We start from the raw sequence: 16,155 nt of genomic DNA, 5'->3' as shown, positions 1-16,155 counted from the left end.
GACTCACTTTATGACGTAATGACATTATTACAATATTAGGGAAGAAAAATATATTCTTACATTATTAACCAGTTATTACATTTCAGGTTTTATTACATCACATTGTACCACAATTCAGGTCGTTGTTACATATCGGGCTCTAAGGAGGCTTGTTTTGAAAATGGAGGTACCTTTGGGTAGGGGTACTGCTTCCCTCTTGGGTACGTCATGCCGGTGAATCGAGGTAAAGCCATGTTGGGCACCAGGGAGTCGTTGAGAACCAGGAAGGCCAACCTCTCTCCATCAGGGGACCACCAGTGAGCCACATGGCTCTGCAGGATCTCCTCTGTTGGGCAACAAAAGGAAGAAATACCAACGATTCAATCGACTGGAAACAAGACCTGGTGCTCAGACCGTCACAGGGTAAATATCGTAATGTCTGGCCTATAACACAATAGTAACGCTGCAATAGTAACTCTACAATAGTAACGCTACAATAGTATCGCTAAAATAGTAACGCTACAATAGCAATGCTGCAATAGCAATGCTAAAATAGTAACGCTGCAATAGTAACGCTGCAATAGTTACGCTACAATAGTAACGCTGCAATAGTAACGCTACAATAGTTACGCTACAATAGTAACGCTACAATAGTAACGATACAATAGTAACGATACAATAGTAACGCTGCAATAGTTACGCTACAATAGTAACGCTGCAATAGTAATGCTACAATAGTAACGCACAGTGACTTGGATAAGTAACTTTAATCCGATTACTACTTTGGAAATAGTAACACGTTAGATTATTTGTTACTGAAAAATTGGTCATATGAGAGCAACGCGTCACTAATTAACGTGTTACCGGCGTCACTGACCACCGATACATTGGTGACGAGTTCAGGTACATCATGTAACTACGATTCTGATCTTAAGATTGTCATTAAAATGTATTTTGAGGATCACGTACTCTAATGTTATGTAACGGTACTTTTCTATGATTTTTCATGTTTTCTGCTAAAGTCACCGAATATGTTGACTTGAGCCGATAAAGGGTTACGGTTGCTAAAGGCGTGTAAGTCGAGTAAGTAACACAACAACATATCTCCATATTCTTTTTTCCAACACTCACTTTGAATGAGCAGTAAATATCTGAGTAATCAATTTGACATGACTAATTACGCAGCGCGACAGTCTTGATAGACATTAATAGAGCAGTGTGTGCTGTGGGCAATTCCAAATTCAAAGTGAATAATACTATTAACTGCTGTGAGCGTCGGAAACTTCAGCTCCAGAGAGCAATCCGGACGTATGTGTGAAACTCACTGCAGATAAGTTGTTTATGTACGATAGGCACCAATAATGACTAAGATGCTTGATAAATCATGCTAATTTGGATTCTCACAAAAGTAGATATTGTGGGATGTATGTGTTTAGAGAAAGAGTAAAAGAAAATTAGCAGGAGGAAGATGTGGACGCAGTTCTGAAAGAGAGGCCAACTTGGGATGATAATTTTGCAACACGAGCTTGAAGCACATGCTTGTTAGCATCTACTAGCATTGTGCGCTAGCAATGAGTGCTATGGTCTTTCAGTTTCCAACAAACCGCACGACATGTAAACAAAACAAACGGCGGCGGAAGCTACGATCACCCTAAATTATAAGTATTATAATAAAAGACTGAACGTTGTCGCAGGTTGTCATTGAACCGATCTCACAAAGCGACGAAGGATCACAAATTTAGAACCAAATGAACGGCACTAAATTAACACGCCTTTCTCTGTACTGTATTACACCTTAATAAGCATACATTTGTGAATTAAAGACCATATGCTGGATGGAAAAACGACAGCGGACCTTTGTAGCGTTTATACACCGAATCACATGATTCAGCAGTGAGAGGGGTCAAACCTCTAATGTTAAAGATGGTATTTTTAAAGTTTAGAATCACTTAGAACTGATTAAAATGCAACATAACGACAAAAAAACCCCCACAAAACAAATATATGGGTAATATTATCCAAACAGTTCTTTATTAACAAGGAAACCCAGCGATCTGTGGCTGCAGCAAACTCCCCAACTGCTTGAGGCAGATGGCCGCCCGCCTCTGAGTCCGGCTTTATCTGCGGCTTCCTCCTGTTAGAGCTGCGCTTTCCTCTCCTGCTGCTTTAATGAGAACTGTTGGTCTGGCTCGCATTAATCTTATCCTCGGCTTTAAAGCACACAGAGGTGAACTTGGTTGTGATTTTACGAGGTTCTATGTAAACGAACTTGAAATACATCAAATAAGCTTAACAAAGATTCCGGTCCATGACTTATTTAAAAGTATTAAAATGTCTTAATTGTTCTGCGATTTGGAAAAATTACACAAAGGAGGAGAAAAAGGGTTGCTGTAGCAAAAAAAGGTTTCGAATTTGAGGTCAGATCACTGATTGTTCTATTATTAAACTGCATAGAAGTAATTAAATATTTAAAAAAAAAGACAAAACAGCGGTGCAGTTTAACACAATGGCTGACCTTTTTTTTTTTTTACATAATCTTCCTTCCTCCTGAGAGAAGGGCCAAAGTGTATGCAGTGTTTGTTTGCTCCAAGCGCACAAGACGACTTCTCACACCCAGTGGGGTTTTCAGCACCAGCACAAACATCATGAATATTTAACCAGCGCCGTTAATACGACTAGCGTTTTATAAACCCAGGCATTTCCACTTTAATGAGACAGCATGTCGACGCTTTGAAATTAAGCTGCCGTTGATATTCTCATCAGAATCTTGGCCATACTTCTACAAGTCCTTACTTAAGATCGTATTTCCTGCCAAAGACTGCGGGCGGGAAGACACACACTTTGATGAAATGAACTGAAACGTTGAAGTGTTGCGTACCTTCGTAGAGCCAGTCAGCAATCCCATTGAAAACAATGCCTTCCTTCCCCGAAGAGGTCAGCCGCAGCGAGTTGCTCTTGACGTCCGATTGGTAGTAGATGTTATTTTCAAATATGTAGATCTGTAGAGACAAATCACAGAGGCATGAATTAAATGACACATAGAGAGCAATGAAGGAGGATGTGGCAGTCTCTGGACATCAGCTCATATTGTTGGTACTAAATCATATCTTTTACCTTGGCGTCACACAAAGGATGCCAAAGATTTATAACGTTTTATTGGGATAACCACTCGAGTTCCACTCTTAGATAATCTAGTATCCCTACAATATTCTATTCAAGTTTCATTCCAGACTATACTAGATTACTTACTCCCAAAGGTCGAAAGATTTGTTTATGCTCTGCCTCTGCATGGAATTGGATGCATCTTCAACAATTACTGCCGCTTAAGTTACTATAGTCCTCCACTGGGGGGCAGCCACGAGTCAATGGTCCCTGGCAACGATTTCTATGGCGAAAACAATGATATAGTGCTTTTCCACTGCTTGACAAGCCCCCAAAGGCCTTCACATTGTTAATCCCATTCACCCATTCACATGCACATAATAACACAGTTCCGGACTGAAGTACGCTGGTGCCGCACTGCGGAAACTTCAGCATTGCCTTGTGCTGCGCATGCACTTTCCAGCTCACTAATGACTATCATTCATATTTTAATCATATTTAGCTTGTAACTTCACTACTATACGAGCCCCACAGCTCGTTAACATGTCGGAGGGCGGCTTTACGTGATGCACCTGAACGCATCACTCAAAGCCGTCAGCTCCTGCAGTTAAAACCAGACCAACATGGCGGCTCAGACACAAACTTTCTGTTTTATTACTGAAACAGTTCAGAAAAATGTGTTTCTGAAAATACTGGAAGCGAGAAATAAGATGTGGAGTTAAAACGCCACGTCACAGAAGTGTGCCAGCTGTGAGGGGGCGTGGCCCGCTGTGAGGGGGCGTGGTCTACAAGTTCAACAGCTTCTTCTTGGAGTACAAACTCTCCAGTTGGCTGACGTCACAGCCCAACTTTCTAAATGTTCTTATGGCTTCTAAATGGGAGTATGCATGGGCCTTTACCCGTCTCATGACGGTCTAATCCCAGCTCACATTCCCTATTAGTGGGTGAACCATCCAGCGCTTTGTGAATTCTGCTTCACAATGACAGGAAGAGTCGACATCGGAGGATCAAATTGGCCGTCACAAGCCAGTTATCCCTGTGGTAACTTTTCTGACACGTCCTGTTTAAAACCCAAAAAGTCAGAAGTATCGTGAGGCCCCGCTTTCACTGTCTGTATTCAGACTAGAAATCCAGATCAAGCAAGCTTTGGCCCTGAAGTTTAAGGTTTTCTCGTCTCGACCAAATAAACAGACAGCCCGTCGTTTCCCTACCTCGCTGGTTCTCTTCCACGATCTTTTACTGGTTGGATTGGTTTAAAACAACTTCAGTTGAAGAGCAAATAATTGAGAGTAAAGTTTGAGGAGACAGAATATCTGGACTACGTTGCACAGCCGCCACTGAGCCCCAGAAAATGGATGGCGAAAGGAAGGCAGAAAACTCTCAGGTCAGTCCTGACGTTACAGGGAGTTTTGCTCAGCAGCTCCATCAAACATTTATCAGATACACAAAACACGATGGTGGTATTGTGAGGTGATGCGTTGTTGTTATTTGCATCTGCAGAAATACTCAGCACAGGGAGGGTGAGGCCAAAATGTCCAAGAAGAGAATAAAATAAATCTGGATGTCAGCACAAATCCATCTGATCAAACAAGCAGTCCATCATGAAAAGTAACCCAGAGCAGAGTCGACCTCGGACTGAAACATCGCCCCGGTTCAGCCTTTCCAATGAGCTCGGAGTCTGCTGATCGGTGTGATCCCACATAAAAATTCATTTGGAAAGGAGGAATCTCCATGAGCTGACGTAACGTCACACTCATCCAGACAGCACCGGTCTTGACGGCAACACGGCTGAAAGATTTAGAGAAGAGAAAAGGTAACGGTGGACTCGCTTCAAGTGCGCCGTCTTGAAAGAGAACACCACTAAATGTGACGGTGGATTATTGTGTGGAGTAGTGTGGAGTGAAGCTCTTCAGCTATTCCAGGTGTTTTTACTCAAAATAGAAAAGTCTTTTGGGAAATCTTTACTCCGGAATCAGAAAATCTTCTCCTGGCATGAACTCAAAAAGTTATTTCAGCGAACAAAAGCAGCATTAAAGAGTTTGTTGTACATTCAAGAAGTTATTGTGAAATAATTGATGTACTAGTCTTGTTTTTTTTGGTGTTTTGACTGGAGATAGAGCTGTTGGTGTAGATCTGGGGGATGAATGGTGATCCTGTCTGCATCCCAATTCAACCTGGCCGTCGTCAGCTCGATGCACGCCATGCATTCATTAGTCCATCTTCAAACGATGCATCTTGATCTCATCCAGGGATTCAAACGGATAAATCCTCGACTCTGCATTCTCCTTTCCATCTGCTCTGTATTCCTTTGTCCTCTTGGACCAAGAAGAAAGCAGGTTTCTACACGGAGACCTGCAGGTATTGAAGCCCGTCTTCATCCAGGGATTGTGAATAAACTTATATCCTGTGATTGTAAACGGACATAGTTAAGCTGATTTAAATTGCCGAGGGTAGGTAGAATAGAGTTTTCTTATGATTGCTCTCACTTGATATCGATGGTGTTTAATTGTACAAAAGTACAAAGAGCCTTATTATGCCCTTCTATAACAATAATGTCCTGAACTACACAACCACAGAATGTAGAGGATAAATGGTACAGAGGAAGCATTGGGGAAATTGATGGATTCATTTAGTATTTGGGAAGAAGTCGTGAAGAAGCCAATGCAAAAAAAAATTTTTTTAGCTGTGATTTATATACGAGTACGTGAATGGGAGATTCCGATAGATGTTGAGAGTCGTCATGCAGTGAAACACAACATAAGAAAAGAGGAGTGACTGAGGAGCACAGACGGGATCGCTGAGATTTCTGTTTGATGTTCTGAGAATGTTCATCATCCTTGAAGTTCACTAATGGTCAAAGCAGCTCAAACAGAGTTTAATTACAACTTTGCAAAGTGAGGAAAGCCATTACCCAGTTATTTAGTGTCATTGTGTGTGCCCGACGCGTTCCTCCAGACTGCGTGGTGATAAATGGACGCCGCTAATTCATATTCTACTTCTAACACTCAGGTACCTCCCTAATGAGAAAATGCAAATACCAACAGAAAGGCTGCGAGACTCATTTACAGCCTGTTGCGGCAGGCGCACACATCATGTCCTTTCTAAAAAAAAATGTGCGTCTGGCTAATGATGCTGCGTTGAGCCACTCGAGATCCAGAGAGCCTCCACATCCGTCTAGCTCTCACCTTATTGTCATAATGACTTCCTAATGGAGGCGCGTCTGATTTATGCTCAAAGACTCCACGGGGAAATTTGCAAATATGGACAAAACAACTAGGCTATGCTTTTTAGGCCTTTTAGCTGTCAAAAAAAAAAAAAAAAAAAAAAAAAGGCTTCCCCATCTGTCTGGTACTGATACATTCCGAAAAAAGTAAGAGGGGATAAAATTTGCATATAATTAGGTTCCCCTGAAAAGGTGAATGTGTGCACATTTTAAGCTGAGTGGGAAATTAAGAACAGCAGTGCCGCTCAGCAACATGGTCCTCGTTTCATTTTTTGTGCATTTTGTAAATGTTTTTTAAGCTCCAAGTTTTCCTGCAAAGTGTCACGACAGGACAACAACATCCAGATGCCTGGAGCTGCAGATAAAGTCTCATTCTGTGCTTCTCTATTATACCTCTGAAATGTCTGTTGGATTTCGGATAATAACTGTTGGACTCAAGATATGCTGAAGATGAAGACCACCGTGTAGAAAGTGATGATTTTATGTCAAAACAGATAGTGGAAAGTTATTACATTGCTGGGTAATAATGCTGCCAAATTATTACAATATTTAACCAGATTAATCGCAGGGCTGCGGTGGATTAATTTCAGTTAATCACAATTAAATTAAACAAATTTTTATTGTATAATATCCGTGTTTTATTTTGCTTGAGCAAATATATATATATATATATATATATATATATATATATATATATATATATATATATATATATATATATATATATATATATATATATATATATATATATATATAAGCAAATTAATTTCCAGAAACTTTCAGGGATCTCCGCTCTGCAGATGGTTTAATTGTGTTAAAACTTTCAATCAGATAAATCATGATGATAATTGGGGGTGCACCAATACCACGTTTTTTGGTACTAGCCCAGCTACTACCTGATAGTGAGTACCGAACATATTAAATGTCGATAAGCCTAATTCACGCTCCACACACAAACAATATGTGAAGGCGCTTCATCGATGCTACGCACACCTCACATAGCCTTACATTCCAGTACAAATAGTGTACTACCCTTAGCTGTTGGAGGAGAGCGTAGCTTGATGCCATTCATTAAGTACTTGTATTGGTGCTCGGTATCGGAAAGTATAGCTGGGTTAGTACTCACTAACCCAGCTATACTCTGCAGACTTTGTGACCTTGGACAGTCACGTCTTAGTCTCATGGTCATATTGTGATGACCATGAACCCAAGTTTTATGACAAAGTACTGATCTGATTCGATTTTCAGGAAAAAAGACTAGGAAAAAAAGTCCTCTTGGTCTTGAATCGTGGTCCTGGAACGACCCACTTGATTTCAATAGGGGCTCATTATTGGGCTTTTTTTTAGGAGTTTGGTGATTGATGCAATCCTCAGGTCTGTTCAGGCTGACGGCTATCAGAGGCCCCGTTTACACAACACCTTGTCTGATGGTGTGGAGGACATTTTCAGATCCTCAGTACGACCTTGTACCTGACCATGTCCATCCTTTTATGAGCAAGGAGTTCCGCCTTCTAATGGCTACTCTCCACAGGATCGCAATCACAAATCTCAAATCATCTCCAGATCGCAGTCTAACAGAGCACATTTCCGGTGCGACGCCGTCATACAGTCCATGATGGGATCTTACGATCAATAAAGTAGAGGGTTAACCTGCTATTAGCAATCTGCATCTAACATTGTGTCCATTCAGAGGAGGATATTTGATCTTCTCTCATCACAAAATGCAACAGGGCTGATGGCAGAGTGTGAAAAGCCTCACCAGTTGTTGGCCTTGGACTCCCCAGGCAGCGTACTGCAGGACCGAGTTCACCACCTCAGGAGGATCCAGCTCCCAAACCTCCCTACGAGAAGAAAATACATCTCATGGGTGAAATCAGCAGCAAATGAATTACATAGAGACATTTTTACTTTAACCAACCAGAGGTACTTTATTAATAAACAATACATTGTTGGAAGCTTGAAGAAGTGCAAGCATTCATCATTCCAGGGCGGTTTCTCCCGTTATGGACATGCTGTGTGTCACTTTCTCTGGCACTGATGCTCAAATTCACATGAGCTAAGTTTGGCCACGGACCTATCAGGACGAACATGACGGCAGATTAAAACAAAGCGCCTCAAAATGATAGAATATCTGAGGGATTTATCGTACAGCCTGTAGAAACATCGCTCATGGTTGAAAAGGCTAATCCCGTTAGCTGTATCAAGTTTTAGTCTCGCTCTGATGGATAGAGGGACTTTTGCATATCGGTGTGCCGGACTGGACGGCCGCGGCGTCTGTGCCCGAGTCTGTCTGGGATTCGTATGAGAACAGTGGGATCTTTTACAGATCCATGAGACATGAAGTAAAAAGCTCCAGACTGCTGCTTGATCTACTGCTAAATAAGTTGCAGCTGAACACAAAGTGAACTTTCTTTCTCTTCAGTTCCTCGGAGAGCGTCCAGATACAGATTGTGCCTCTGCTCCACATGCTGCAGGAGCTAATCTGGCCAGCGCTGAAGCATTACGTTCTGGAGAACTAAATAAAACACATTGGGCAGTGATGATAGAGCATCATTCCAAAAGATCAACAAGTATGTGCATCACATGCTTCTTGTCTGACTGCTGGATGTTTAAGTCTTCATGCCCGGGTTGGATTTGCTGCTGAAATCAGATTTTTTTTTTTCTTTCTTTTTTCTTATCAAGTGACCCATATCTGATTCTCGCGACACTTGTCTACAATATCAGAAACATTGTGCACTCGTAGTGTTATCAAACTCCAGGCTACTTCTGAACCGATCATCTTTTGCATTTGTTGCAATTATTCCCTCCAGAAGTCATGTGACCTCCTCGATTAAGGCCCCGGCAGAGGAACACTCACCTGGTGTGGATGTTGTAGATGCTGTAGGAAGCCATGTAGGAATGGCGGTAAACCTGCAGAAGACAGAGACGGGGAGCGATTAACAGATGAGCGTCTGAAACATTAAGGAGAGAAGCGGCGGTGCCACAGATAATGACATTGGGACAGGGGGGTGGATGAAACGGAGGAAGGCATCACAGAAAAACAGGCCGCTGGCTGTTCCCGCTGATAGAATCTGTAGACAATGCAATTTGCATGGGTGACAGCTGTGAGACGAGACATTTTAATTCCATCTGAGAAACCCATCATCGCCGAGTGCCTCGGCGCTGAAAGCTCGGGAGAGAGAGGGAGGCATTCAAAGTGACAGAGGGGTGCATGTAAATCCTTCCCCACACCAGGAGAAGCTGTGCCTGACATGATAATAGACCTCTGACCGCGGCTGGCGGAGGCAGACAGAAACAGGCCAGGTTTTTGCATTCCGTCACGGAGACGAGCGCGGAGCATTAGGTTGTGATACGAAGCAGAGGAATCAATTAGACCGGAGCACGCCGACAGGAGATTCTGGGTTAATGTACGAGCTGCTGACAGTGGAAGGAGATCGCTGGATATTAGAACATGTTGCTCATCAAAGTGACTCAACATGTGACAGATAGTGCTGACATTCGCACCCAATGATGGATGGATGGATGAATGGATGGAGAAACAGATGTGTGGGCAGATGGACAAAGGGATGGATAAAGATATTGACTGTTGGATTATTTGTAGACAAAAAGGACCAGGCATGAAATAGCCCCAAAAAACATTATAAAATTTCTAAACGAGCGAATACAAACAAAATAGTTCTAAATGGAGTAAGCAGACAAAAGGAGGACATATCATCTCCCATTTCTCACTTCTCCACGATCTGTTTCGGTATCATTACTGTGTTATATTTTGCCGTAGTGAATCAGTAAATTTGTTTAAGACAACCAACCCAACAAAGCAGGTCAATCCAGATGATTAAAACACATAAAGAATTTGATGTTGACCAGGGATCACCGAAAACAAAAGTCCACAAAGTTTTTATTCTCTCCCTTTTTAATTGATTCGTATAATGCCAATCCATAATTTCAGGAATTCCAATCATCTTTGGAAACATTTCTTTCACTTTCCACACAAAGCATCTTTATAAGTGAAGTAATTTTATCTCAACTTGTTGTGATGGCTTTATCACATAATTGAAAATAGCGATCGAATCTCTCTACATGGTATTTCCATTATGTTCCTGAAATTAAAGCGTCTCTCCGGGTGACAGCTTGTAGTTACGCAGTGTAGTCTGATTACATCTGCTACCAAACTGGTAGACTGATTCCTGACCCTTCCACCACCCAAACCTCACGAACGACTGGATTCTCCTTGTGTTGTCATTTTCTTTCTTCTTTTTTTTTTTTTAAAGAAAGAAAAAAACAAATAAAAGCCACGACTGAGCTGGAGTGACTTTAATGCAGAGTAATCTGCAGAGAGGGGCTGGAATGTGTGGCAGTTGAATGACTGTGGCTCCATCCGAAATAGCAGCTACAAGTCAACATGAGTGATCTCCCAGAGCGGGACAGAAGCTGATCTAACTCTGATGACTCTGACAAATGCTGGCGTTTCCCGCAGCGTGCTGCACACCAACCCCATCGCAATGAGGCACACAGGGAACATTTGCAAGAGACACAAAACATTTTGTGGAAAGCCGGGACCGCCGAGGCGGCTGCATGGGAGTCAGTGACTGAATGCGTTTTATAGATGAAGCAGACGTTCTTAAGAGGATGAATATTGAACTGAAAAGTAGGCAATCCAATCATCCAGTCGTTGGTTTGAAACCCCTCCCCCAAAAAAGCCTGAGAAGGGCAGACGGACATGACTGGAAAACCAAACCACCATCAAACTCATGCCACAGATTCCGATCGCTAATGTATTTTATATTGGAGACACCATACGAGAAAACCACTTCAGATTTGACATTTAGTTGGTTGACGCTGCACTCAGCTGCTTTTGAGAAGTTCTATCACAGTGAGAGCAACAGTGATGAAAAAGGACAAAAGTGCCACCGTTCTTATAAAGAATCCACGTTTAGAAAGATTCAATTACAGGCTTGAAAAAGCTTTTGTGTGATTACTCTGGACGGCGATGACTTCAAGTGAGTGACATCCTTCCCCCTCGACGCTCAGCGCGATATAGTGTAGTAATGTGCCTTAAATGTCTGATTTGTGAAGAAAGTATTTAGCATTATTTAACTGATGGAATACTTTGTGTATTTCACTTTTAGGGAAGATTTGTTCGTCAATGTCAATGAGAGAATGTTAGCAGATTGTTATTGTGTTATCCAGGAATCATTAGCCCCTCGGTTGTGGCTCTTGAAGCTTTCAAACATTGTCGTGTACGTAGACATTTTTAATCTGTATTTTATTGGAGCTCATGCCTCCTATAGCACATATAAAGGTAAAAAAAAAAACGGACTCAAACCGTCTCAACCATCATTTACTTTGTAGTTTCTCCTGTTTTAATGCCATTGTTGTCTTGTTTGTAAGTTCAACAAATACTGTTTTCCTCCATCAAGTCCCAAAGTCTTTTGCCAAATACTGCACTCGACGCCATCTTGAAAGTTAGACCTCTAGATGTGTGACCTGCTGGGATCCTTTGTATGCGATCGGCATAAAGAATCCCAACAGCAAGGTAAAGGTAAAACTGCCAACATGAAGAAGTCATCATCCGTATTCCATACTGCTCACAACTAGAAGTAACTCTCCCATCTAAGTGACATGATATGGACAAAAGAGCAGAAATGTGAAGAAGAGTAACAGCAGCACTTTAATCATCTGCTCGCTCATGAAGCAAAGACAGGGAAACATGTCTTTTCAGTCAGAGTGACCGGAGAAGCAGGAGTAACTTAAAACAAAATGAGACAGCAGCAGTGAGAAAAGCTTCTCAGCGTCTGCTCCTTTCACCGTCGAGGTTAAGAATGAGAAGTATTGCACACACCAGTGGCACAAATGAGACATATGAGTGTTTCCTGGTACAACTCAGGGGGCGAGCCGGAGGCGACTGTTGCTCCACATCAATCTGAAAGGTGTTTGTCCAGGATGGGCTTCGCTTTGGCCCCTTCCTTCAGGCAGCGCAGCCCAGCGGAGGCTAACCTTTTGTTCTCGGAAGTGTGCTATGCCTGCTGGCACGCTCGCTCCACCGGCACACAAAGGTGGCAACGTGGCACAACTTCCTCTATGTCTCGTACGACTTATTTACTGCCTGGAAACACACAACCTCTCTGGGATCGTATTGTTCTTTACAAGGAAAAAGACATAGGAACCACCGATTCACATGAGAACGATCGGCTGGAAATGGGATTGTGTCTATCATCAGCTGCTTGGATAGAGTGCCGAGTCCCGACAACCACTCAATAAAGTGTCATAACAAATAGAACACAAAAGTTTCCGGGTATTTGAAATCACATTGTATAATAAACCAGCCACAACTTGTTTGGAATCCACACCCAATATTGAGGCAGACAAATGCAAATGCTACACAACCAACGTCCAGCCTCGTATTTTACATAACCGTCTCAATTAAGAACTCTTCTTTACAAGAGAAAGCTGAAATCCAGGAGATAGGATATTGTATCGTTCCGCGTTGGGAAATTCATTTTTCTGCATCAGATTTGTAGGATGCAGCCACATTAATCCAGCTGGGGGGTCAAAGGTCATGCTCCGGGACCCACAGTGGTGACCTGTCAGCTGTGGGAATCCAAATTGTCAACTCTTGTTATCAAGTTTGCTTCTTTAGCCTCCGTTCGAGGACCCCCCCCCCCCCCCCCCCCAAAAAAAAAATCTGTGACACTGCATGGGGGGGAACATGCAAACTCCACACAGAACAAACCCTCAAAGAGTGGATATAACCTGGTGCTCTTACTGTCAGACGAGAGTGCAAACGACAACACCATCATGCCACTTCACTTTTGGACAATTATGAATTAATCAATCAACATAATGAGTGGACCGCCTGGATTCATTTAGTTTTAGTCGTCACAGCTTTCTGACGGACCAAATGCTCGACCATGTCAAGTTTGAAGTAAAGTTTATTATTATAAGTTGGGATGTTTAAACTTAAAGCTGAGGAAAGGGTAGTGGGCAGAAATCATCCAAAACAAGCAGACATCCACAGAAGAAGGCAGAACTGAGCAGACACTAAGAACTAAAATACACCGGGACACACTGTCCAGGAGGAACTCTTCTGAGAATGATGTACACAGGGGAGGCTTTGGATTAGTTGGGGCCCGTTAACGTGCATTTCAGGTGATCTGAACACATTCGAGCGCTAAAAACATTATGTGGATACTGGGGGCTCCCAGTGTGTTCTGTTCAGTGGGAAACGAGTCCAAACGGCTCTTTGAGTGTTGAAGGCTGCCGACCCCTGGTCTAGAGGTAGTAACACAATCCGAAGCCGTTACCCTGAAACGCATGATACAGACTAATGTAAACAGTCATGACGAGTCAGATCATATAAACGAGTATTGAGACTGTTGTAGAATTAAAATGCGGTATACAACCATGTCATTGGCAGACAGGACGGAAATATAAGGGTTAATTGGGAGCATTGGTAATCTGGCTGGCTATTATACTACGCTCTGTTACACTATATACAATGCCAATAACCGAACAAAGAAGCATGTGTGCAAGTGAAAAGAGAAAATTCATGAATATATAAAATTTAAAACCCAAGGTTGGTATCAGGATGCACATTTCCAACAAAGATGCATTTCAAAAAAATATATATACATATACTGAGGGATCTTACAGCAGTTAGAGGACATTTAAAGCACCAATACACATCCCACAACAATGAAGTGGAGCATCAATAATAGCAACGATCCGCCGGGCTCAGACTCATAATGACAGCATGCAGACTGTAACTTCTTCCACTATTGCTGCTGACACCCGGGTTGAGAGCGCTCAATGTGAATTCCAAGGTGTAATTATAAATGTATGTCTGCCTTCCCTCCTTTTCTCCACTGCATTCATTCGCAGAACATTCTTGAAATCTTGAATTGATTAAAAAAGAAAAAAATAAGCTATTTATAGGCCCCAAATGAACTTTTCAGTTGTATTACTCTGTAAGATGTAGAGCTCAGGCATGTAGGCTGACCTTTGTTGCCGGCTGGATTATAAAACTAAAAAAAAGGTTGTGACATTTTCAACACTGAAATGCAAAAGTAGCTACTGTGGAAATCGGCCAAAAATTCAAAGCTATACAAAAGCAGTGGAACACAAAACCACCCCGCTGTTGTCTGAAAGTGTTTCATTGACCCCTGAATCCTTTTCCATCTCTTCCAGTTTAACGAGCTCCAAATTCCAACATTTGCAAGTTAAAAATAACAATGATTCCAGGTGCTATTTTTATCTGTAATTACTTCTTGCTGGCTGATGAAGCAGGGACGCTACAGATTGAAGGGGGCAGCCTAATTAACCTCAATCTGCCGATTCCAACTGGAAATAGGATGGATGCTGTTAGATATGAAAAGGTGATGTGGTGATGGAATGTTTTTATTCCGACTTATTTTGTGTGAAGGCTACTGTTCCAGTTTTCCCCCTAAAAACATCTACTGGCAGAACTTCTAACTTAGATAAACTCAATATTCTATACATGCTTTTAAAAGAGCACCAGAACGACTGACGCTGACTCGATAGATCATGAATGTGTCTATGTGGCTTAATAGGAACAACAGGAATTATGACTGTGGGAATTTGTCAAGTGAAGGTAAGTATATGCTCTTAGTGTCAAATAAATGACTTAGGAAGTCATTTAACTGCCAATTTGACCATGTCAAAACATACCAAAATGGAAAAATATTATTCCAAAACTTGGATTAATCCATCATCATGATTAATCTGATTAAAAATGTGAACTCAATTAACTGATCTGCAGTGCAGCACTAAGCACCATTTCTCACTTCCAATTTGTTGTCTATGTGAAACGCAAAAGGATTAACAGGAACACATTTTTATAGATCATTGATTTGAAAAAAACAAACAAAACAAAAAAAAAACCATTTTTTTAAATTAACATAAACTGTTAAAGGTGTTCAATAAACACGCTAAGTGCAGATATATTATATGACTCTGTTTGCTCATGCAACTTGAAGCACTATTAATTTACATTTAAAAAATTATTGATAATTAATCATGATTAATCAAAATTAATCCACAGCAACCCTGTGATTAATCTGATTGAAAATTGCATGTTTGACAGCACAAAGTTTAGTGTGTGTGTGTGTGTATAGATATATATATATATATATATATATATATATATATATATATATATATATATATATATATATATATATATATATATATATATAAACACATATAGTCAAGAATCAACCGGGGAGGAAATCATTCCCATAAACAGAAACTTGGCAGAGAGTTGAACCCACAACAATCTCTCTATGAGGCATGAGCACTAACCACTACACCACCATCCAGCATCACTGCTATCAATAACAGACTATAAGAAGGCAAAACAAACTAGAATCATTATTTCTAGAAAAGGAAAAGAAAGGTGTGCTTGTATTGTGAGCTGCAGAAGATTTATGATGTAGGTCTAGTTTCAGACTCATGATCGATGCACTGGCCTCGTTTTGTCAAGCCGGTGACATTTCTCGAGACTTGAGGGAAATAATAGAAGTTGTTCAACGCGGCTCTTTTTCCATGGAAGAAGAAAATGCTTAATTTCAGCAGAATCTAATGTGAGACTTCAGAATCCCAAGTGAGTCACAATCCCTTGGTGGTATATCAAGACAGTCACTGCTTCAACGCTGAAATAGACAACATGGATGGTTCTACTGTTTTTGTCAACATATGGAATTATGTATATGGAAACAGGGATGCATGAATACCGATACAGGTATCAGGTATCGGGTCCGACACTACACGGAGTACTTCAAGTGTACAGTATCCTGATACAACCCGGTGAGTATAATGTCAGCAGCAGGTCG

The 16,155-nt window shown here is 41.4% G+C and overlaps 1 protein-coding gene across 2 annotated transcripts in view; it reads right to left on the bottom strand.

Moving 5' to 3' along the window:
- dpp10 (dipeptidyl peptidase like 10) overlaps nucleotides 1-16,155 on the bottom strand; it is a 268,040-nt gene that overhangs the window by 27,986 nt on the left and 223,899 nt on the right. For both annotated transcript variants that reach the window (XM_080478071.1, XM_080478072.1), the window contains exons 6-9: nucleotides 9,162-9,214; nucleotides 8,064-8,145; nucleotides 2,858-2,978; nucleotides 171-325 (exon numbers count right to left, since the gene is read on the bottom strand). In XM_080478071.1, coding sequence (XP_080334197.1) covers nucleotides 171-325; nucleotides 2,858-2,978; nucleotides 8,064-8,145; nucleotides 9,162-9,214 — 411 coding nt within the window. The remainder of the gene's footprint in view (nucleotides 1-170; nucleotides 326-2,857; nucleotides 2,979-8,063; nucleotides 8,146-9,161; nucleotides 9,215-16,155) is intronic.

Source organism: Lipophrys pholis (genome assembly GCF_963383615.2).
Source record: "Lipophrys pholis genome assembly, chromosome: 13".
Lineage (NCBI taxonomy): Eukaryota > Metazoa > Chordata > Actinopteri > Blenniiformes > Blenniidae > Lipophrys > Lipophrys pholis.
This window is presented reverse-complemented; position numbering and strand designations above follow the sequence as displayed.